The 25,073-nt window shown below is 43.0% G+C and overlaps 1 protein-coding gene across 1 annotated transcript in view; it reads right to left on the minus strand.

The window, feature by feature from the left end:
- The window catches only part of TMC2 (transmembrane channel like 2), a 99,784-nt gene that overhangs the window by 69,409 nt on the left and 5,302 nt on the right, over window positions 1-25,073 (minus strand). Inside the window, exons 3-4 of the mRNA XM_018057442.1 lie at window positions 4,501-4,819; window positions 1,000-1,152 (exon numbers count right to left, since the gene is read on the minus strand). Of these exons, the coding sequence (XP_017912931.1) occupies window positions 1,000-1,152; window positions 4,501-4,819 (472 nt within the window). The remainder of the gene's footprint in view (window positions 1-999; window positions 1,153-4,500; window positions 4,820-25,073) is intronic.

Raw genomic sequence — 25,073 nt, forward strand, 5'->3', positions numbered from 1 at the left:
GTACTTTGGCCACCTCATGTGAAGAGTTGACTCATTGGAAAAGACTCTGATGCTGGGAGGGATTGGGGGCAGGAGGAGAAGGGGACGACCGAGGATGAGATGGCTGGATGGCATCACTGACTCGATGGATGTGAGTCTGAGTGAACTCTGGGAGTTGGTGATGGACAGGGAGGCCTGGAATGCTGTGATTCATGGGGTCGCAAAGAGTCGGACATGACTGAGTGACTGAACTGAACTGAACTGAACTGCAAGCTTGGCCCCGTGTTAGGCCTCCGGGACACAAGTGTAGGTAAGACAGCCCATCCTCCTGCTCTCCACACTGCAAGGGTCAGTGTGTGACAAGGGGAGAGATTCTGGTGCTTAGAGAACACAAGAGAGGGAGGAATTTGCTGAGGTAGGGGATCATAACTGCCCCCCACCCCACCACCACCACCAAGGAAGGCATGGGCTTCCCTGGTGGCTCAGATGGTAAAGAATCTGCCTGCAATGAGGGAGACCCAGGTTCGATCCCTGGGTCAGGAAGATCCCCTGGAGGAGGAAACGGCAACCCACTCCAGTATTCTTGCCTAGAGAATTCCATGGACAGAGGAGCCTGGCGGGCTACAGTCCATCGAGTCTCAAAGAGTTGGACACGACTGAGCAATTAACACACACACACATACAAAGAAGACATGTCTGTTTAGTTGTGAGGGAAGTGCAGAAGCCACCAGATGGGGCGGGGTGTGAGACAAAGGGGTGATGAGGCAGCGGAGGCAGGGTGTATAGCCCAAGGGCCATGATCCTCCTTGTCTCCTACTAGGCCTGGCTCGGTGCTAACCAACAGCAGGGCCGGTAGCCAGTCGTGTGCTGGGGACAGGGGGACCGAAGCAGGGTGGAAGGGTGAACCCCTATTCTTGTCGAGCTCTTTGGGTGAAGAGGAGAAGAGAAGGGATTCCCAAGACCATTAGAGGAGCTGAGCCTTCTCAACTGGGAGAGCCCTGGCCAACTGCCACCACTCACCTGAGCTCTGCCAGCTTCCTCGACATGGGCCAGGGCTTGCTCCGCATGCTGGCGATCAGCTTCTTCTTATCTTCCACCTGCTCCAAGATATGGGCCAGTTCCTCCTCAGACAGAGACTCCCCACTGGAGGTGCTGGAGGCCATGGAAGATGACCTGGAGCAGAGGAGGGGTGGAGTGGAGGAGAGCGGGGAGGAGGGCAGGGTCCTCGGGGATTCTGTGGGATGCAAGGAGCCCCACTGGAGATGCTCCCAGCTGCCACCTTACACAGGCCTGCCCTGCTCAGAACCCTCTGTGACTTCACCCACATGGCAGAGGAGGCCACTATTCTTCCTGCAACCCAGAGTGCCTTGAGGGCTGCCTCCCTAAACTCCATGCCTCTGAATCCTACCCAGACATCCTCACTTGCATAGGGTTGCCCAATGGAAATATATCATAATTTAAAATTTTCTAGTAGCTATATTATAAAATAACATGAATATATTATTAATAATTTTAATAATACTTCATTTAACCCAATATATTAAAATTTTATAATTTCAACATATAATCAGTGAAAAAATTATTAATGAGACAATTTACATCCTTTTTGTACTGTCTTCAAAATCCAGTGTTCATCTTGTACTGTCAATTCAGACATGAAATTTTCATTGAACATATTTAATCTGTATTTGGATTTCATAACATTTAGTTGAAAGAGTAGATTCACATATCTAAATTGTTTTAGGCATACTTAAAAATTTCCTCATAAATGAATCAAGTAATAGAATATCATTTTCCTTTGATGTTCACATCTGTACTGACAAAACTGTCTTTTTTTGGGCAGAAGAAATGCTTTAGTTTCAAAATTAAATCAACCTCAAAACTACCTTTGTCTGTCCAAGTAAATTTACTGATTCTTGTTGTGTGTGTGTGTGTGTGCACGCGCGTACACGCTCAGTGTGTCCAACTGTTTGCAACCCTTTGGACTATAGCCCACCAGGCTCCTGTATCCATGGGATTTTTCAGGCAAGAATACAGGAGTGGGTTGCCATTTCCTCCTCCAGGGGATCTTCCTGACCCAGAATTGAACCTGCATCGCCTGCATTTCAGGATGATTTTTTACCTGCTGAGCCATTGGGCAAGGCTAATTCTTGTTTTAACTCAGTAGTATTAACATCAGATTAAAGTTAAATTGAATTAAAAGTTCAGTTCCTCAGTCACAGCAGGCACATTTCAAATGCCCAACATGTGGCTAGTGACTACTGTATAGGACAGCACAGCTGCAGAACCCTTCCAGCTGGAGGGTGTGATGACCCTCACTATCTCACAGACTGTGCGCTCAGCTGCCACAAAATCCAAGTTCTCGTCTGTTGGCTCACAGCCTCCTTCACTCATAAAAACTGTGACTCTTAGCTGAGTTGGCAGCAACTGACAGGGGGTGAGGGAAGGGCTGGAGAAGGGTTCTCCTGGGCAGCCTGCTTAGCAAGTTTCATAATTGGAAATATCAGGATGTGGACTTGGGTTACCATGGGCTTTGGAGACCAGTTTGCAGCAGACTCTGTGAGTTTAGCTTCTGATCAACTCCTGAAGAGCAAGGAGCGGTCATAGGAATGAGGTGAAGAGGAGAGACCCTAGCTCTTGAATGCTGGGAAGCCTAGAGCACAGGGGCTTTCTGCCATGCCTCACGCACACCTCAGGACATCTGTCCTTGAGTCTCTGTGTAAAGGGTTCCCTTAGTTTGGGTGGTGGTGGAGGTGCGACATTCAGTCACTGTTCAAATTCCACCTGGTCTTCAAAGTCTTACTGAAATGTTTAACTTCTCCATAGAGGAACCCCAGCCTCCCAGCAGTACACTCTTCATCACATCCTTTCTGGTATACATATTGCTTTCTGTTTTGTGCTATGATGATGGCTCAGACGGTAAAGAATCTGCCTGAAATATGCAGGAGACCCAGGTTTGAACGCTGGATCGGGAATATCCCCTGGAGAAGGGAATGACTGCCCACTCCAGTATTCTTGCCTGGAGAAGTCCATGGACAGAGGAGCCTGGTGGGTTACAGTCCCTGGGGTCTCAAAGAGCTGGACACAACTGAGCAACTAACACTTGTGCTATGATAGCTAATAAGTGAAAGTGAAGTGGCTCATTCGTGTCTGACTCTTTGCGACCCCATGGACTGCAGCCTACCAGGCTTCTCCGTCCATGGGATTTTCCCAGCAAGGGTACTGGAGTGGGTTGCCATTGCCTTCTCCAATGATAGCTGATAACCCTGTCTTTTTTCACATGTCAGACTGTCAGCCTCTGCGGAAGAAGGCTGGATATTTTTCATCTCTATGCCCTGCTATGGCATGAAGCTGAAAATGGCACAATTGAGTCCTTATCCTTCACTTTGCATCTGCCTTCCAGACAGGATGGGACAGCCTCCTTCTAAAATTCAGGACACTCTGGCAATGATGTATTCAAGTTCTAAGTTGCTAGGGGCACCATGCATCCTGTATCCCATTAGTCCAGGGCTAGGGACAACCAGACAATAGACAAAAGCCCTAAGGGAGCCAGGGATGGCTGGCAGGGGTGATGGAAGAAATCAGTGGCCCCTTTTGAGGGCCTTAATTTCCCCTCTGTAAAGTTGGAGATGTACAGTGGAATATCTGAGTGAGGGTGTGGGCAAATAAGGTTTATTAGAAATGGGTGGAAGGAGTATCAACTCTTTGCCATAATCCTAGTATCTCTGTTTCCAAAGCCTGTTCACCCATTATCAATGGGGATTCTTAAAACATCCTGAGAAGTGACGCAAAGTAAAGTGGAAGAGGCAGGCAGAGAGAGGGAGATGGTTCATCAAAATTGGTAGCAAAAAAAATGAAACTAAAACCCCAACTTGTTGATTCCATACACTGACTCTGTCAATTAACCCCCCGTATGCCAATGCTAATGTAACAAAGGAAATATAGCAAATAAACCCCCTAATCCTGGAATTTCAGAGCTTATGGGACTCTTGAAGTTCTTCTAGATCAAAACCATATTTCACAGAAGAGGATGCAGGTCAGGTTGGGAAATGGCATGCTTAAGCCCTCTTATGACTCCTAAATTCAATTTTAATTTTTAATTTCCAATTTTAACTAGAAATTTAGAATTTTTAATTTTTAATAATTAATTTTAAAGTTCTCTCAGCTCCTCTTCAAGAGCTGTAGTGAGTCACCACTACGACTGAAATTCAGGAGATCTGGGATCTTGTCACCTCCCCATTCACAGCCTCCGCTTGCACCTGCCCTACTGGAGGGGGTTGGGACAACAGTGGGCAGGGCCACGCCACCTGGGATGAGTGTGATCCTCATCCCGGTTGGCCCCAGCGGTGAGCTGGGCAGGGACGAAGGTAGAGGCAGAGGGAGGCTGGAGAGAGCAAGGGCCGTCCATTCGTGGGAGTGGTAGGGAGGATGAAGGCACCTGACCCTTATCAAGGGAGGGAGCAGGGCTGGCAGGAGGGAGAGGGCGCTTTGAAACGCGCCTGAAGTCGGGTCACAACACACCTGTGTTTCTTCAGCTGCTTCCACACCTCTTCCTTCCTCCGAACCTCCTTTTCTTTCTTTGAAGGAGCTCTCTGCTCCCTGAGGGAAGCCCTCCCATCCTTCTTCCTCCTCCCTCGGCAGATCTTCTCTGCTGACCCCCGCTCCCGGTCCCCCAGCAGCTCCCGGCGTCCCCTGCGCTCGGCCTGCTTCCTCCGAGGAGACCCGGACCCCGGGCTGCCCCCGGCCCGCTCCTTCTGTCCTGGCTGGGCTCTGCGCCGGCCTGGCGCCTCCTCGGCTCGATGAGGCCGCTTCATCGAGGGGCTCCTCCTGGACCTGTCACCTGCAAGGGCAGAGAATAAGTAGTTCTGGCCTCACGGGCCTCCTCCCCAGGAAAGTGCCCCCAGCTGTGAGAAGTCAGACATTCAAGAGGCTCCCTTTGAACTCCTCTGGTGGTCCAGTGGCTAAGACTCCTGCTCCCAACCAGAGAGCCGGGTTGCATCCTTGATCAGGGAACTAGATCTCACCTGTCACAACTAAGAGTTAGCATGGCAACTAACAGATCTTTCACGCCCACGACCAAGACCTGGTGCAGCCAAAATAAATGAATAAATAGGTTTTTTTAAAAAAAGATGCTTCCTGGAGCTTACTGGTTCCAAAGGCTCTTTCAGATAGAGCCTCTGGTCTGGGGTGAGAGCTAAGGTCTCTCTCCCCTGAGCAGCAGGCACTCCCACACTCTCATCTAAACCTCAGCTAGAGACCCAGGCCTTCCTCTGCTTGGGGTGCAGTCCCGTGGGGTCACAGCTGAGTCCTCTCCTTCTGCCCAGGGCCAAGGCCAAGCGTGGGCCTCTTGGTAAGGCTGGACCACTGGCCTGCTGGCTCCACTCTCCAGGGGCTGTCCCCTCATGTGTCCTGCCTGACATGAGAGACAGGACAGCTGTCAGAGCCTATCCTGTTCCTCAGCACTGCCCCAACCTTGATGCTGTTATTTTATTTTTTGATGCTGCTATTTTAAACCACTACTTTATAACACTGGCAAAAGGCCTGGCTAAACAGAATCTGCTCTACAGTGTGATCTTTCTGCAATAGTTTGCCCAACCCCTTGTTTAAGCACAGCTATCCTATGTGGGCATTTACAACATTAAACACAGGAAAAATTGTAATGCGGTTTTAGTATTATTTAGTAGCCTCTCCATCACTTACTAGCAGGATGTCTTTGAGCCAGTCACTTAACCTCTCTGGTTCTCAGCTCATCTCTAACATGGGGATGTTGCCACTCCAACAGCTTGTTAATGAACATGACACAGTGACTGACATCTGAGAATAGGCATCATTACTCTGATACTCTTATCCAGAAATAAGATCTTACTTGTAAAAAGAACACAGGTTTGGAGTTAGGCCAGTCTGCATGAACATATCAGTTCTATCTTTTACTTATCTCTGTGACCACAGATACACTACTTAGCTTTACCACACCTCAGTTTTCTCATCTGTAAAATGGCTCTAGTAGCTGCTATTTCCCTACGTGGTTGGGTTAATTTAAATAGGAATAAAGGATCTGATTCATGGGAAGTACACAACAAAGGCCTCTCCCTCACTGCCCCTCCAGCCTGCCTTGCCACGTTTGTGCTCTAGGTGGGCACCTGGAACCCGATTGGCTGCAGAGCACAGTTTCTCACTGCTCACAGTGGCTCCCCACCCAGGCTTTTCTGCCTGATTATGACCAGGCTGATTTTCCCAACAGAGTTGTGAGAGCCCCAACTTTGGGCAAAACAGAACAGAGTGGAGTTTTGTCACCCAGCATCCCCAGTGGCAGTCGCATCAGCGATGGAGTACAGGACAAGGAGTCCCAAGTTCTCAAATTCTTGCCTCTGTCCCACTCCCTTTCCAGCTTCTCAAGGTTATGCATGTAATGTAGCAGCCACAGAGAGTTTTCCTCACTGCTTCCCTGATCCCTGAGCTTTACGAATGAGAAGCAAGCCACCCTGTGAAACAGCAACAAAAACTGGTCACTGGTGGATTTGGGCAGACTGAGCTGGGGATTTAGAGTCTGGATATCTGAGCCTGAAGCCTTGTTCTGCTGGTTATTACCTGGGTAACTCTGGGCAGGTTGCCTATTCTCCTGAGTCAGTTTCCTCGTGGGTATGCTGTTGGTGGTCTAACCAGACCTCCATTATCTGCATTGTTCCTTAGCTGCTCTGCATCTTGGCCCTGACAGTTCATAGCTTCTCCCTTCCCAAGGGAGCCCAAGGTTGATGGAAACCGTTTTGCTGGTAAATGCCTGGGAGTTTACATTTGTCCCCTCTCTTCAAGTCAGTTGACAGACAATTGCTAACTGATATGGAATACAAATGTCCAGTCCTCTGGCCTCCAGGCAGAGTAAGGCTGGTGGTTCATTCATGTTCCAGGGCTCCCCATGGGATCAGGCAGAGGCTAGACTCCAGCTGAACACACATCTTTGCTCAGCTTCTTCCCTTGATCTGTCCTGCTTCCCTTACTGCTTATCTCCTGAGAACTGCCCTCAATAAATCACAGGCATCAGGAATCCCCATCTCTTCCAGGGGACCTGATCTATCTATAGACACCTACCTCAAAGTGTGGTAGGTAAATTCAACTGAAAAAATATGTCTACAAGTGTGATATAAGCTGCAACATGCTGGATTTAGCAAGCAGAATTTACTTAGAGTTTCAAAGAAAAACTACCCAAAATTCTCTTCTTGGATCTCAAGGTAGGATATTGTAGGATTCAAGAACTACTGTGGTGAGTTTTACCCAGAACTGAGAGAGATATTCTGGAGGAAGAAACTTCTAAACTAGGACCTGAAAACAGAGTGTGTGTGTGTGTGTGTGTGTGTGTGCAGTGGGTGGGTATAGGGGAGGTTAGGTAGTGAGTGGGTGGGAAGGACCCAGAAATATTTTCATCAGAGAAGAGATGGTCAATTCATACTTTTATAAAGGTCCCCTTCAGTATTCAAACCCCAATGGAGGGAGTTTATTGATAAAGATACTTGGAGAAACTATAACCACAAAGGATACTGGAAAAAGAATTGTTCTGCCTTGGCTAAGAAGATAGAGAAAATAGGTAAGAAAATTAAATGATTGGGCTTCTGGGTTTCACTCCAATATGTAAAGAGCTCCATCCTAACAATAAGAAAAAAAATCTGAACAAACTAAAAAACAATTATAAATAGATCCATCAGAGAATTGGGTTTGTAGGGCAAGGTACTGTCCAGAAACTGGAGAGAGAGGCAGAGAATCGTAGCTTATCTTGAGCAGAAGCCCTCCATGGAAGCCAGTACTTGTAGTGCTTAAAGGAAGAGTTGTTGTTGTTCCACTGCTAAGTTGTATTCGGCTCTTTTGTGACCCCATGGACTGTAGCCTGCTAGGCTCCTCTGTCCTTGTGATTTCTTAGGCAAGAATACTAGAGTGGGTTGCCATTTCCTTCACCAGGGGATCGTTTCAACCCAGGGACCGAACCCTTGTCTCCTGCACTGCAGGCGGATCCTTTACCGCTGAGCCACCAGGGAAGCCCAACGGAAGGGCATTCAGGGCTTATTTTAATTAGATATGGTAAGATACTCAGACATGGAAATGATCGTCATGTACTTACAGATCCCAAGAGACACCATGCCACATAGGGCCACATGAGGCAGCAGCAGCTTCAGTCAATGGCAAGGCAGAGAGGAAAGATGTGGGGAAGAAATGTTATAGTTTCGAGGGAAAGGAAGGGATCAGCCAGCATATGCAGAGTTAGGATTGGCTATTTTGAGTAATTTCAGTGGGCCCTGAAGCATAGGGACTTTCCCTAGTTTTCTGGTAACAGGTCCTGGGTTGAATAAGGTGGATGGATAGAAGTCCAGCATATGAACTTAATAAGGAGGTGGTTGAGCTTATAAGCTCTGGGTTGGTGGGTTTGCATATGAAAGGAAAGCTTGTAGATGACTTGTCTGCTGTCTGTAAGAATTAGCTAAAACTGGGAGGGCTGTCTTTCCAGGGCCAGCAAAGCCTCAAGGTGCTATAGGATCAGACTTTAGAAGATAAAAAGCATGGCTATTACTGGTAGGAATACAAACTGTAATGGATGAAATGCTGGAGGTTCAGTGTGGACTAACTTGAGAGTTAAAAACTGCAGGGTCCAGTCTTTGGAGGAGGTTCAGTTCAGTTCAGTCGCTCAGTTGTGTCTGACTCTTTGTGACCCCATGGACTGCAGCACATCAGGCTTCCTTGTCCATCACCAACTCCCAGAGCTTATTCAAACTAATGCCCATTGAGTTGGTGATGACATCCAACCATCTCATCCTCTGTCACCCCTTTTCCTGCCTTCAGTCTTTCCCAGCATCATGGTCTTTTCAAATAGGTCAGTTCTTCACATCAGGTGGCCAAAGTATTGGAGTTTCAGCTTCAACATCAGTCCTTCCAATGAACACTCAGGACTGATTTTCTTTAGGATTGACTGGCTGGATCTCCTTGCAGTCCAAGGGACTCTCAAGAGTCTTCTCCAACACCATAGTTCAAAAGCATCAATTCTCCGGCGCTAAGGTTTCTTTATAGTTCAACTCTCACATCCATACATGACCACTGGAAAAACCATAGCTTTGACTAGCCAGATCTTTGTTGGCAAAGTAATGTCTCTGCTTTTTAATATGCTGTCTAGATTGGTTATAACTTTACTTCTAAGGAGTAAGCGTCTTTTAATTTCATGGCTGCAGTCACCATCTGCAGTGATTTTGGAGCCCCCCCCAAAAAGTCTGTCACTCTTTCCACTGTTTCCCCATCTATTTCCCATGAAGTGATGGGACCGGATGCCATGATCTTCGTTTTCTGAATGTTGAGTTTTAAGCCAACTTTTTCACTCTCCTCTTTCACTTTCATCAAGAGGTTCTTTAGTTCTTTTTCGCTTTCTGCCATAAATGTGGTGTCATCTCCATATCTGAGGTTACTGATATTTCTCCTGGCAATCTTGATTCCAGCTTGTACTTCATCCAGTCCAGCATTTCTCATGATGTACTCTGCATATAAGTTAAATAAGGAGGGTGACAATACTTGACATACTCCTTTCCCTATTTGGAGCCAGTCTGTTGTTCATCTCCAGTTCTAATTGTTGCTTCTTGACCTGCATACAGATTTCTCAGGAGGCAGGTCAGGTGGTCTAGTATTTCCATCTCTTTAAGAATTTTCCACAGTTTGTTGTGATCCACACAGTCAAAGGCTTTGGTGTAGTCAATAAAGCAGAAATAGATGTTTTTCTGGAATTCTCTCGCTTTTTCTATGTTCCAACGGATGTTGGCAATTTGATCTTTGGTTCCTCTGCCTTTTCTAAATCCAACTTGAGCACCTGGAAGTTCATGGTTCATGTACTGTTGTAGCCTGGCTTGGAGAATTTTGAGCATTTACTTTCCTAGCGTGTGAGATGACTGTAATTGTGTGGCAGTTTGAGCATTCTTTGGCATTGCCTTTCTTTGGGATGGGAATGAAAACTGACCTTTTCCAGTCCTGTGGCCACTGCTGAGTTTTCCAAATTTGCTGGCATATTGAGTGCAGCACTTTCACAGCATCATCTTTCAGGATTTGAAATAGCTCAATTGGAATTCCATCACCTCCACTAGCTTTGTTTATAGTGATGCGTCCTAAGGCCTGCTTGACCCCACACTCCAGGATGTCTGGCTCTAGGTGAGTGATCACACCATCGTGATTACCTGGGTCATGAAGATCTTTTTTGTATAGTTCCTCTGTGTATTCTTGCCACCTCTTCTTAATATCTTCTGCTTCTGGTAGGTCCATACTATTTCTGTCCTTTATTGTGCCCATCTTTGCATGAAATGTTCCCTTGGTATCTCTAATTTTCTCGAAGAGATCTCTAGCCTTTCCCATTCTATTGTTTTCCTCTATTTCTTTGCATTGATCACTGAGGAAGACTTTCTTATCTCTCCTTCCTATTCTTTGGAACTCTGCATTCAAATGGGTATATCTTTCCTTTTCTCCTTTCCCTAGGGGGCACACTTAAATGAGTTTTACCTCCTGGGAGCCCTAACAGGTTCTCACTGTGGAGACTGGAGAAAAATCCCTGGTGCTTCCAGCAGGGGGAGGAGAATGTTATTACTTTAAAATATGAAAAGTAACTCAGAGTGTCTCTCTTTAGCAAAGTGTTCTCTTTAAGAAAGAGTGTTCTCTTTAACAAAGGCCCATTGTGAGATAATGGAAAATGTGTATTGGTCTCTGTCCCCACTTTCTGGCACAGAGGTCCTAAAATCTCTGTAAAACCCTAAAAGCGCTAGGAGCATCTATTGTTCTAAAGACGTGACTCTGGAGGGCTCCTGAATGGCTAGATGGGGGCTGATCACCAGAAAAACCACTCCATGATTAGAAGCTTGGAATTGTCATCCCCACCCCACTCCCATCCTCAAGAGCTAGGAGAAGGGCTAGAAAGGAAGGTAAAAATTGCTAATGTCCATGTGAGGAAGTCTCCATAAAATTCCAGTAACAGTGGATTTGGAGAGCTTCCAGATGAGTAAACACATCCACAGACCAGGAGGGTGACATACCCCAACTCCCAGACTTGCTGTCTGTATCTCTTCATCTGTATTCTTTATCATGTGCATGCATGTTAAGTTGTTTCAGCTGTGTCCAACTTTTTGTGACCCTATAGACTGTAGCCTGCCAGGCTCCTCTGTCCATGGGATTCTCCAGGCAAGAACACTGGAGTGGGTTGCCATGTCCTCCTCCACGGGATGTTCTTGACATAGGGATCAAAACTGCGTCTCTTATGTCTCCTGAATTAGCAGGCAGATTCTTTAGCAGGCTTTCCTGGTGGCTCAGATGGCAAAAAATCTGCCTGTAGTGTTGGAGAAGGAAATGGCCACCCACTCCGGTACTCTTACCTGGAAAAATCCCATGGATGGAGGAGCCGGGTAGGCTACAGTCCATGGGGTCACAAAGAGTCACACATGACTGAGAGACTTCACTTTCAGTGTGGGAGACCTGGGTTCGATCACAGGGTGGGGAATATCTCTGGAGAAGGGAATGGCAACCCATTCCAGTATTCTTGCCTGGAGAATTCCATGGGTAGAGCAGCCTGGCGGGCTGCAGTCTGTGGGGTCACAAAGAGTCCGGCACGACTGAGTGACTAATTTTTCTTTACCACTAGTACCCTGGAGAGCCCATTCTCTACCCTGTTGTTGTTGTGTTAGTTGCTCTGTCGTGTCTGACTCTTTGCAACCTCGTAGACTGTAGCTCACTAGGCTCTTCTGTCCATGGAATTCTTCAAGCAAGAATAATGGAGTGGGTGGCTATTCCCTTCTCCAGGGGATCTTCCTGACCCAGGGATCAAACCCACATCTCCTGCACTGGCAGTCAGATTTACCATCTGAGTCACCAGGGAAGCCCATTCTTTATTACGTCCCTTAGTAAATTAGTAAACGTAACTAAATATTTCTCTGAGTTCTGTGAGCAAGGAGATACAACCAGTCCATTCTGAAGGAGATCAGCCCTGGGATTTCTTTGGAAGGAATTTTGCTAAAGCTGAAGCTCCAGTACTTTGGCCACCTCATGTGAAGAGTTGACTCATTGGAAAAGACTCTGATGCTGGGAGGGATTGGGGGCAGGAGGACAAGGGGATGACAGAGGATGAGATGGCTGGATGGCATCACGGACTCGATGGACATGAATCTGAGTGAACTCCGGGAGTTGGTGATGGACAGGGAGGCCTGGCGTGCTGCGATTCATGGGGTCGCAAAGAGTCGGACACGACTGAGCGACTGAACTGAGCTGAACTGTGAGCTACACTAGCAAATTAGCTGAACACGAGGAGGGGGTCTTTGGAACCTTTGATCTATAGCTGGTTGGTCAGAAGCACCTGGGCTTGTGATTGGTGTCTGAAGTGGGTTGTAGTCTTGAGGAAATGAGTGTGGGGTCTGATGCTATCTTTGGGTAGGTAGTGTCAGAATTGACTTATATTGTGGGACACCCAGCTAATGTCATAGAGAATTGTTTGTTATAAGGAAAAATATCCACACATCTGGTGAAATGTCAGAAGTGAAATATTCTGTGTAAGTGATCAAGGAGACAGACAGGGAAGAAACTCACAGTAGGGAAGAATTGGGTATTTCCCTAAGTGGGAAAGAAAAAATTGAGTTTTTCCTTTACACTTAGGCTCCAGGGAAACTATTTTCCCAGAGTGAGCCTAACTGACCAGAGTTTACCAGTTTAACTGACCTGGAGGAAGGGAAGTACCCCACTCCAGACCTCTAGATAATTAGTCTCACTGAAGGCTAGCAGGAGAAGGCTGAGAAACATTTGTGAAGGTCACAGCCTAGAGGCACAGGCTCAGGAAAGACTGAAATCTAGTCTCAAGATTATAGAACTTCCCCTGCCCCTTATCTCACCACTACATCAACAGGACTCTGATATAATGAGAGGAGATGACAATGGAAAGAACTGCAAGGCTCAGACCAAAATAAAAAGGAGTTCCCAAGTAAACTCAAAACATCTGGAGAGACAAGAACAAGAACACGAAAGGAAACTGAGTCCTCTTACACCTACAACTACAATGAACAATGAACACGGTCTAACACCTAGCCAGACAAAAATAAAACCTCAGGCTAAAGGCCTATTTACCTCAATTCCTTTTAACCAGTACGTCATGCTGACTCTCAACAAACATTACAAGGCACACTAAGAGGCAAAAAAAAAAAAAAAAAAAAATTTATAGAGGAGACAGAGAAAATATCAGAATTAGACTCAGATATGGCAGAGGTTTTAGAATTATCAGACCAATGGAATGCAGAATGAAGCAGGGTAAAGATTAATAGAGTTTTCCCAAGAAAATGCACTGGTCATAGCAAACACCCTCTTCCAACAACACAACAGAAGATTCTACACATGGACATCACCAGATGGTCAACACTGAAATCAGATTGATTATATTCTTTGCAGCCAAAGATGGAGAAGCTCTATACAGTCAGCAAAAACAAGACCGGGAGCTGACTGTGGCTGAGATCATGAATTCCTTATTACCAAATTCAGACTGAAATTGAAGAAAGTAGGGAAAACTGCTAGACCATTCAGGTATGACTTAAATCAAATCCCTTATGATTATACAGTGGAAGTGAGAAATAGATTTAAGGGCCTAGATCTGATAGATAGAGTGCCTGATGAACTATGGAATGAGGTTCATGACATTGTACAGGAGACAGGGATCAAGACCATCCCTGTGGAAAAGAAATGCAAAAAGCAAAATGGCTGTCTGGGGAGGCCTTACAAATAGCTGTGAAAAGAAGAGAAGCAAAAAGCAAAGGAGAAAAGGAAAGATATAAGCATCTGAATGCAGAGTTTCAAAGAATAGCAAGAAGAGATAAGAAAGCCTTCTTCAGCAATCAATGCAAAGAAATAGAGGAAAAGAACAGAATGGGAAAGACTAGAGATCTCTTCAAGAAAATTAGAGATACCAAGAGAAAGATGCAAAGATGGACTCGATAAAGGACAGAGATGGTATGGACCTAACAGAAGCAGAAGATATTAAGAAGAGGTGGCAAGAATACACAGAAGAACTATACAAAAAAGATCTTCATGACCCAGATAATCACCATGGTGTGATCACTCACCTAGAGCCAGACATCCTGGAATGTGAAGTCAAGTGGGCCTTAGAAAGCATCACTATGAACAAAGCTAGTGGAGGTGATGGAATTCCAGTTGAGCTATTTCAAATCCTGAAAGATGATGCTGTGAAAGTGCTGCACTCAATATGCCAGCAAATTTGGAAAACTCAGCAGTGGCCATAGGACTGGAAAAGGTCAGTTTTCATTCAAATCCCAAAGAAAGGCAATGCCAAAGAATGCTCAAACTACCACACAATTGCACTCATCTCACATGCTAGTAAAGTAATGCTCAAAATTCTCCAAGCCAGGCTTCAGCAATACGTGAACTGTGAACTTCCAGATATTCAAGCTGGTTTTAGAAAAGGCAGAGGAACCAGAGATCAAATTGCCAACATCTGTTGGATCATGTAAAAAGCAAGAGAGTTCCAGAAAAACATCTATTTCTGCTTTATTGACTATGCCAAAGCCTTTGACTGAGAAATCTGTATGCAGGTCAGGAAGCAACAGTTAGAACTGGACATGGAACAACAGACTGGTTCCAAATAGGAAAAGGAGTACGTCAAGGCTGTATATTGTCACCCTGCTTATTTAACTTATATGCAGAGTACATCATGAGAAACGCTGGACTGAAAGAAACAGAAGCTGGAATCAAGATTGCTGGGAGAAATATCAATAACCTCAGATATGCAGATGACACCACCCTTATGGCAGAAAGTGAAGAGGAACTAAAAAGCCTCTTGATGAAAGTGAAAGAGGAGAGTGAAAAAGTTGGCTTAAAGCTCAACATTCAGAAAACAAAGATCACGGCATCTGGTCGCATCACTTCATGGGAAATAGATGGGGAAACAGTGGAAACTGTCAGACTTTATTTTTTTGGGCTCCAAAATCACTGCAGATGGTGACTGCAGCCATGAAATTAAAAGACGCTTACTCCTTGGAAGAAAAGTTATGACCAACCTAGATAGCATATTCAAAAGCAGAGACATTACTTTGCTGACTAAGGTCCGTATAGTCAAGGCTATGGTTTTTCCAGTAGTCAAGTATGGATGTGAGAGTTGGACTGTGAAGAAGGCTGAGCGCCGAAGAATTGATGTGTTTGAATTGTGGTGTTGGAGAAGACTCTTGAGAGTCCCTCGGACTGCAAGGAGATCCAACCAGTCCATTCTGAAGGAGATCAGCCCTGGGATTTCTTTGGAAGGAATGATGCTAAAGCTGAAACTCCAGTACTTTGGCCACCTGATGCGAAGAGTTGACTCATTGGAAAAGACTCTGATGCTGGGAGGGATTGGGGGCAGGAGGAGAAGGGGATGACAGAGGATGAGATGGCTGGATGGCATTATGGACTCGATGGACATGAGTCTGAGTGAACTCTGGGAGTTGGTGATGGACAGGGAGGCCTAGCATGCTGCGATTCATGGGGTTGCAAAGAGTCGGACACGACTGAGCGACTGAACTGAACTGAACTGAATATAAGCAGAGATATTCAAACTTTTGAAAAGAATCAAAAGGAAATGATAAGAACAAAAAACACTGTAACAGAGATGAAGGATAACTTTGATGTGTTCAGTAGTAGACTTTTCATAGTCAAGGGAAAAAATCAGTTGAGTGAAAGATACATCAATAGAAACTTTCCAAACTGAAAAGCAAAGAGGAAAAAAGGATAAAAAAGATAGAACAGGATATCACAAGAATTGTGAGACAGTTACAAAATGTGTAATGTAGGGTGATGGGGATGCCAGGAGAAGAGAGACAAACATAGAGCTATCTGAAGCAATAATGGCTGAAAAATGTCCCAGATCAATGACAACCACCACACCACAGATGCAGGAAGCTCAGAAAATAACAGGAAGAACAAGTGCCAACATGCTTCAATATAAAGGCATATTGTATTAAAACTACAGAGAATCAAAGACAAAGAGAAAATCTTGAAAGCAGCCAGAGAGAGGAAGAAAAAAACTCATTTTACCTATAGAGGAGGAAAAATAAGAATTACATTAGATTTCTCTTCAGAAACCACACAAGGAAGCGGAGAGTGAGGTGAAACATTTTAAAAGAATAAAAAGCCCCACAGCCTAATCTTGTAGTAAACAAAATGATTCTTCAAACATTAAGGAGAAATAGACTTTCTCAGACAAAGTTGAGTCAGTTTACCTTGCAAAAAATGTTAAGCTCTTCAGAGAGAAAGAAAATGACATAGGTCATAAAGAAAGCGCACTTAAGAAGGAACAAAGGACATGTAAAATATTTTATTTTTCTTATTTTTAATCTAACAGATGAGTTTGTTTAAAATAATAATAGCAACAATATATTAGATGATCATAGCTGATAGGTAAGTGAAATGAATGACAACAGTGTTAAAGAGATGAGAGAAGGAATTGGGAACACTGTCATAAAGTACCTGCACTACCCAAGAAGAGGTATAGTTTTGTTTGAAAGCGGACTTGGCTTTGTCCCAACTGTATATTGCAAACTCTACGACCACCAAAAAAAAGTGAAAAAGGAGTGTAATTGATATGCTACAGAGGAAAGAAACTGGAGTCATATAAAATGCTCAATCAAAACCACAAAATGCAGAAAAAAGAGTAGAAGACAAGAATAGGAACAAAAAACAAGGGCAATGAATAGAAAACAGCAACAAATATGGTAAATGTTGTCAATGGTGTAAATATAGCAATTAAAGACACAGATTGTCAGAGTGAATTTAAAAAGACAACTATATGTGTCTAGAAGAAATCCACTTAATATAAAGACACATATAGACTAAAAGTAAAGGAATGGAGAAAAAATATGCTAACGGTAACCAAAAGAAAGCTAGAATAACTGTACTAATTTCAGACAAAACAGATTTCAGAGCAGGGAAAGTTACTAGGGATAAAGTAGGGCATTAGGGGGATTTGGGGGAGAATGGATATATGTATATGTATGGCTGAGTCCCTTTGCTGTTCATCTGAAGCTGTGACAACACTGTTTGTTAGCTGACTATACCCCAATACAAATAAAAAGTGTAAAAAAACTAATAAGCAGGTTGGTTCTCCAAGACGACATAACCATCTCTCATATCTATGCACCTGACAACAGAGCACCCAAATATGTGAGGCAAAATCTGATAACACTGCAAGGAGAAAGGGACAAGTCCACCATTACAGCTGGAGACTTCAACACACATCTACCAGTAACTGAAAGATACAGCAGGCAGAAGATCAGTAAGGACATAACTGAACTGAACAGCACCACCAATCAAGTGAATCGAGTTGACATTTATAAAAAATTTCATCCAACAACAGCAGAACATACACTCTTCTTGAAGAACTTACCAAGATAGACAACATTCTGGCCCATAAACATAAGTTAACAAATTTAAAAGAATAGAAATTATTCAAAATATGCTGTCAGATCACAATGGAATTAAATTAAAAATCCCTAAGAGAAAGATCACTTAAAAAATACCAAAATGATTGAAGATAGAACAAAACACTTTTAAATAACATATGGGATAAAGAAGTCTGAAGAGAAATTTTAAAATACTTTGAACTAAATTTAAATGAAAATAAAACTTATTAAAATTTGTAGGAGGGACTTTCCTGGTGGTCCAGTGGTTAAGAATCCACCTGCCAATGCAGGTGATATGAGTTTGATCCCTGGTCTGGGAAGATTCCACTTGCTGCTGGGCAACTAAGCCTGTGCATCACTACTCAGCCTGCTCTCTAGAGCCTGTAAGCCACAACTTCTGAAGTCTGCAAGCCTTAGAGTTCAGGCACCACAAGAGAAAGTGCACAAGCAGCCCTGAAGATGCAGTGCAGTCATAAATGAGTGAATGAGTAATGATAAAATAAAGGAGCTCATTCGATTGGTCCGTAAGATATCAATGTATTTATATAAATTAAATATTCCAAAAAATCCTAGGAAGTAATAAGCATTTGGCAAATGAATTAATTTAATGCACGTGTGTGCATGCTCAGCCACTGAGTTGTGTCCAACTCGTTGTGATTCTATGGACTGTGGCCTGCCAGATTCTTCTATCCATAGAATTTTCCAGGCAAGATTACTGGAGTGGGTTGCCATTTCCTACTCCAGGGGAATTAGTTTAATACTTCTGGCTTAATAAGAACAAATATGTCTTCTTTGATTTTTCAGCATTAAATATAATACAATATTGCAGCTTTATTCTACTTAGGTTCTTCCTAAACTAAAATTGGTTCATTGATTAAATATGCTAGCATTATTTCTGTTGTTGTTCAATCACTAAGTTGTGTCCAACTCTTTGCGATCCCATGGACTGCAGCATGCTAGGCTTCCCTGTCCCTCACTATCTCCTGGAGTTTTCCCAAGCTCATGCCCATGGAGTTGGTGATGCTATCCATGCTATCCAACATCTCGCTGCCCTCTTCTCCTTTTGCCTTCAATCTTTCCCAGCATCAGGGTCTTTTCCATTGAGTCAGCTCTTCACATCAGGTGGCCGAAGTAATGGAGCTTCAGCTTCAGCATCAGTCCTTCCAATGAGTATTAGGGGTTGATTTCCTCTAAGACTGACTAGTTTGATCTTGATATCCGCGGGACTCTAAAAAGTCTTCTCCAGCGCCACAATTTGAAAGCATCAATTCTTTGGCACTCAGCCTTCTTTATGGTCCTACTCTCACTCCTACATGACTACTGGAAAAAATGTAGCTTTGATTATATGGACCTTTGTTGGCAAAGTGCTATCTTTGTTTTTTAATACACTGTCCAGGTTTGTCATAGCTTTCCTTCTAAGAAGCAAGTGTCTTTTAATTTCATAGCTGCAGTCACCATCTTCAGTGATTTTGGAGCCCAAGAAGAGAAAATCTGTCACAGCTTCTACTTTTATCCCTTCTATCTGCCATGAAGTCATAGGACTGGATGCCATGATCTTTGTGTTTTGAATAGTGAATTTCAAGCCAGCTTTTTCACTTTCCTCTTTGACCCTCATCAAGAGGCTCTTTAGTGCCTCTTCACTTTCTGCCATTAGAGTGGTATCATCTGCATATCTGAGGTTGTTCATATTTCTTCCAGCAGTCCTGATTCCAGCTTGTGATTCATCCAGCCCAGCATTTTAGATGATATACTCTGCATAGAAGTTAAACAGAGTGACAATATACAGACTTGTACTCTTTTTTCTGATTTTGAACCAGTCCATTCCACGTAAGTTTCTTACTGTTGCTTCTTGATCCTCATACAGGTTTCTCAGGAGATAGGTAAGATGGTCTGGTATTCCCATCTCTTTAAGAATTTTCCACAGTTTGTTGTGATCCACACAGTGAAAGGTTTTACCATAATCAATGAGACAGAAGTAGCTGTTTCTCTGGAATTCCCTTGCTTTCTCTATGATCCAACAAATCTTGGCAATTTGATCTCTTATTCCTCTGCCTTTTCTAAACTCAGCTTGTACATCTGGAAGTTCTTGATTCAAGTACTGCTAAAGCCTAGCTTGAAGGATTTTGAGCATAACCTTACTAGCATGGGAAATTAGCAAAACTGTCTGGTAGTTAGAACATTCTTTAGCACTGCCCTTATTTAGGGTTGGGATGAAAACTAACTTTTTCCTGTTCAGTGGCCACTGCTGGGTTTTCTGAATTTGCTGACATATTGAGTGCAACACTTTAACAGCATCACCTTTTAGGATTTGAAATAGCTCAACTGGAATTCCATCACCTCCACTAGCTTTGTTCACAGCAATGCTTCCTAAGACCCACTTGACTTCACATTCCAGGATGTCTTACTCTACGTGAATAACCACACCATCATGGTTATTCAGGTCATTAAGACCTTTTTGTATAATTCTTCTGTGTGTTCTTGCCATCTCTTCTCAATCTCTTCTGCTTCTGTTAGATCCTTACTGTTTCTGTCCTTTATCATGCCCATCCTTGCATGAAATGTTTGTTTGATATCTCGAGTTTTCTTGAAGAGATCTCTAGTCTTCTCCATCCTATTGTTTTCCTCTATTTCTTTGCATTGTTCATTGAAGAAGGCCTTCTTATCTATTTTTGCTTTCATGTTAAACTCTGCATTCAGTTGGGTATATCCTTCCCTTTCTCCCTTGCTTTTCACTTCTCTTCTTTCCTTGGCTACTTATAAAGCCTGCTCAGACCACTACTTTGCCTTCTTGCATTTCTTTTTCTTTGGGATGATTTTGGTCACTGCCTCCTGTACAGTGTTACAAACCTCCATCTGTAGTTCTTCAGGCACCCTGTCTATCAGATCTAATCCCTTAAATCTGTCACCTTCACTGAATCATATGAGATTTGATTTGGGTCATATGTAAGTGAGCTTGTGGTTTTCCCTACTTTCTTCAATTTAAGCCAGAATTTTGCTATATGGAGCTGATGATCTGAACCATAGTCAGCTCCAAGTCTTGTTTTTGCTGACTGTTTAGAACTTCTCCATCTTCAGCTGCAAATAATATAATTAATCTGATTTTGGTATTGAGTGACGCCCGCATGTAGAGTCATCTCTTGTGTTGTTGGAAAAGGGTGTTTGCTATAACCAGCATGCTCTCTTGACAAAACTCTGTTAGCCTTTGTCCTGCTTCATTTTGTAGTCCAAGGCCAGAGTTGCCTGTTACTCTAGGTATCTCTTGACTTCCTACTTTTGCATTCCAATTCCCTATGATGAAAAGGACATCTTTTTTTTGCATTAGTTCTAGAAGCTCTTGATAGGTCTTCATAGAACCAGTCAGCTTCAGCTTCTTAGGTATTAGAGTAGTTGGAGCATAGACTTGGATTACCATGATGTTGAATGGTTCGCTTGGAAATGAACTGAGATCATTCTGTCATTGTTGAGATTGCACCCAAGTATTGTATTTCAGACTCTTTTGTTGACTATAAGCGTTACTTCACTTCCTCTATGGGATTCTTGCCCACAGTAGTAGACATAATGATCATCTGAATTAAATTTGTCCATTCCTGTCCATTTTAGTTCACTGATTTGCGCTCCACTCTTCCCCAGCAGCATATTGAGCACCTTCCAACCTGGGAAGCTCATCTTTCGGTGTCATACCTTTTTGCCTTTTTATACTGTTTGTGGGGTTCTTGAGACAACCACTGGAGTGGTTTGTCATTCACTCCTCCAATGGACCTCGTTTTTTCAGCATTATTTCTGCATCATGTTTAAAATTATGAAGTACCTAAATTTGTGCTTAATTAAATTGATTCATTATTATGAACATTTGATTTCAATAGTATTTATATTTTATAGTATCCCAGCTGCAAGATTAATTTCCAAGATCTAGGACTTACCTGGTGGTGCAGGGGTTGCCAATGCAGAGACATGGGTTTGGCCCCTGGTCTGGAAAGATTCCCCATATTGCAGGGCAACTAAGCCCATGATCCATAACTACTGAGGCCTGTGTGTTGTACAGCCAGTGCTCCACAACAAGAAGAAGCCACCACAATGAGAAGTCTGTGCACTGCAAGTAGAGAGTAGCCCCTGCTCCCTGCAACTAGAGAGAGCCTGAAGGCAGCAACAAAGACCCAGCACCAAAAATATAATTAATTAATTATTTAAAAAATTCCAAGATCTATAGGTCTCTTGAAACTTTGGACTGATATTAAGGGGAATTAATGAATATTCATTGAATGCTTAGCTCATTCTAAATAAGATGGAATTCCAAAACATTGATTGTGCTACATGCTAAATTGCTTCAGTTGTGTTCAACTCTTCACGACTGTATGGACCATAGCCCGCCAGGCTCCTCTGTCCATGATTGCTAAGCATTATTTTAAGTATGGGCTTCCTTTATGGCTCAGTCTGTAAAGAATCTGTCTGCAGTGCAGAAGACCCAGGTTCAATCCCTGGGTCGGAAAGATCCCCTGGAGAAGGAAATGGCAACCCACTCCAGTATTCTTGCCTGGAGAATCCTATGGACAGAGGAGCCTGGCAGGCTACAGTCCATGGGGGTGCAAAAGTTGGACAGGACTTAGTGACTAAACATCACCATCATTTTAAGTATATATACTTCTGCTTCTTTTTAAAAAATATGCTACATAGAAGAGATAGCTTCGTGTCTATAAATGAACATGTACATTCCTTTCCCTTTGAAAATTATGTGTGGGTTAAGTTTGTATAAAGTTGTGTTATGTGTACTCATGAGTTCTGCTCATCTAAAGTGCCGATGTGTGACACCTGACAAGTCTCCATCTTCCCAGCTTGTTTTGTGAAACAAAAGCTTCTTCAGTTAAGGGTTATAACTCAGTGAGACTCTACTATGATACGTTCTGACAGAAAGGTACAACTCTGTATGTAAAGTAAAGAAATGTACTTTTGTTAAGGGAAAAGGAATATGTTTGTCCTAAAATGAAATGACAGATTGTTGCAGAGAGAAAGGAGCATGGTGAAGGGTAAAACCTGAATGGATACAGAAAATAAGAGAAGGTTCATGGAAAGTGAATTTTATTGGCCTCGGATTACAGATGAGTAAATAATGAGTCTGAGAAGCTATTAAGCATGTTAAAATTCTAACAAAATCTGCTCAATTTTGATGGGCTTGTTTCTGTTTATTTTTATTGTTTACTGTTTGTTGCCTTCGTCTACAATATAAAGGATCCTCCCATCACTTATCTGCCTATATAGCAGAGATTCTGAGTCTTCCCACAATAATTATCTGTGTTTTGTCTTGATTTCATTATGGCTTTGGTTATTTAGGGGAAAAAAAATCTTTGTTATTTTTGAAAGTGCTAAGGTTCTTGTAGGTGATCACGTTACCTTCTAAGTATATATATATTTTTGAAGTCTTTTTGTCACTTTCAACTAAATAGCCAAATACTGTTTCCAAGGCACCCATGATCCTATCTTGCATTCAAATCCTATTTGTGTGTGTGTGTGTGGCTGTACTGCGTGGCTTGCTGGATCTCAGTTCCCTGACCAAGGATTGAACCTGGGCCCACGGCAGTGAAAGTGCTGAGTTCTAACCACTGGATCACCAGGGACTTCCCATCAAATCTGAAAACTTTTTATTTCATTTTTCTTCCTAAGACTGATTTGGAAGTGTAAAATGAAGTAAAATTACTTTCAGCATATCTTTTGTATCTAAAAGTATCTTTGTGATGTCCCAGACGGCCCTGGGACGTCACAGAGATTTGCTCTTCCATTTCCTAAAAAAGTGATGTACCAGAAACAATTAAGGTTATTTGATATGTTACTGGAGTTATTTGGAGTTTCATGGGAAGAGGCGTCAATCAGAACAGATGCTGAGACTTTTCTAGGTTAAACTGGTAAAGTCAAATGTTAATAAATATTTCAGCAATTGTATGCTCTACTGGCTGCTCCTAGAGATTTGTCAGTGACTTTTCTGCCATGATTTGTTCCTATTAATCAGAGTCCTGGTGATGATTTTCTCCTGTTAGGCAGTATTATAATTATCAGTCACAATTCAGTTATCATTTAAGATGTTTATTTGATAACAATTTAAAATTTTGAATCTAACTTTTTAAGGTCAGTGTTTCATCTGCCTCCAGTGTTCAACTGGAGATGAACATCAGCCTTACCTATGGAGTTTCATTAAAATACAGATGCTTAGGACCTACTTCAAATTTACAAAATCTCTTTACTTGATATAATCTTGAAATATTTTTCTTATATGCTTGGTATGTCTTGGTATGTGTGTATATGTTTTAAATTGTGTATTATACTTCAAGATATTTTTATCTATAAAGACATATCTTTATCTGTTCAACCATCTATAAATCGGACATAACGTTCATTGTCTATAAAAACATACTTAATCATTATAGATATTTTGTTCAAAGATTGCCTTAACTGTGTTTGTTCTGTGTGCTATGGAAGCAACCAAACCCTTGTCAATTTCATTATTGCTATGAACTATTTCACTTTTGATGGTTAAAAGTTAACCTAGCCATTTTACGTCTCTGTTATCTCCAGATACTATTTGTATCCCCAAAGCTTCCTTGAAACCTCAGCTGTGGGCCAGAATTTCTATTTTCTACAAAGAAAACTTTGTAGAGGTTTCTACTTTCTCAGAACCCTGTCTGGAAGGACTCTGTCAGGTACTGTTAACAACTAGCACAGTAATGAAATGCTTAAGCAGTTTGATTCTTAGATTCATGTCCTTCAACTCAAGAGACATAAACCATCCTCAAATTATTGGAAGACTGCCCTTACTGGTGACCTCAGCCTGAGGATTCTCAGGAAACATCCTAAAATAGACAGCCTTTGGACGTAGACAGCTGTGCCCAAGATCCGTGGCACAAGATCCCAGATTGTTACTTTATAATCTGTGCTCCTCGGCTTTCTGTTCCTTTACCTATGTTCCACTCCTCTTATGTAGACTTAAGTCTACATTTCACTGTGTTCTTTATAATCCCTATTTCTAATATTGCTGTTTGCATCCTTATCCTTCCTTGGTATGACTCCCATGTTGCTGTTGTTTAGACGCTCGGTCATGTCCCACTCTTTTGTGACCCCATGAACTATATTCCTCCAGGCTCCTCTGTCCCCATGAGATTTCCCAGGCAAGAACACTGGAGTGGGTTGCCGTTTCCTCCTCCAGGGGATATTCCCGACCTAGGGATCAAACCTGCATCTCCTGTATTTTTCAGGTGGCTTCTTTACCACTGAGCTACCTGGGAAGCCCATGACTCTCATATCAGCTACAATCTACCCATGAACTGGTGAAAATGCCAGCTTCTCTTGGGAACCAACCAGCTTTGCTTGGACCCAGTTCCTTGTAAAGAATCAGTTTATTTCCTAGGTAGTTGGACTCACTTTTTAGTTGGCAAACTCCACAGCAGGCAAAGTGGCCAGAAATCCTGCCTCTGTGGAAACAATACTTGGGGTCCTTTTGTGATAACTAGTCTTTGCAACTGAACTTTCACTGAAATAGAACTTGGAAGGGGATCAGGGAACAGGTGGTGGCAGGGGAGTATCTCACACTCATAGATGTTACAAGTTAAGATATATCATTTTTCTTTTCACACTTCCCCACCCCCCCCAGCCAATGATCTTTGATACTACAAAATTCACTGCCTGACACCA

This window comes from Capra hircus, chromosome 13 (genome assembly GCF_001704415.2).
Source record: "Capra hircus breed San Clemente chromosome 13, ASM170441v1, whole genome shotgun sequence".
In the NCBI taxonomy this organism is placed as follows: Eukaryota; Metazoa; Chordata; class Mammalia; order Artiodactyla; family Bovidae; genus Capra; species Capra hircus.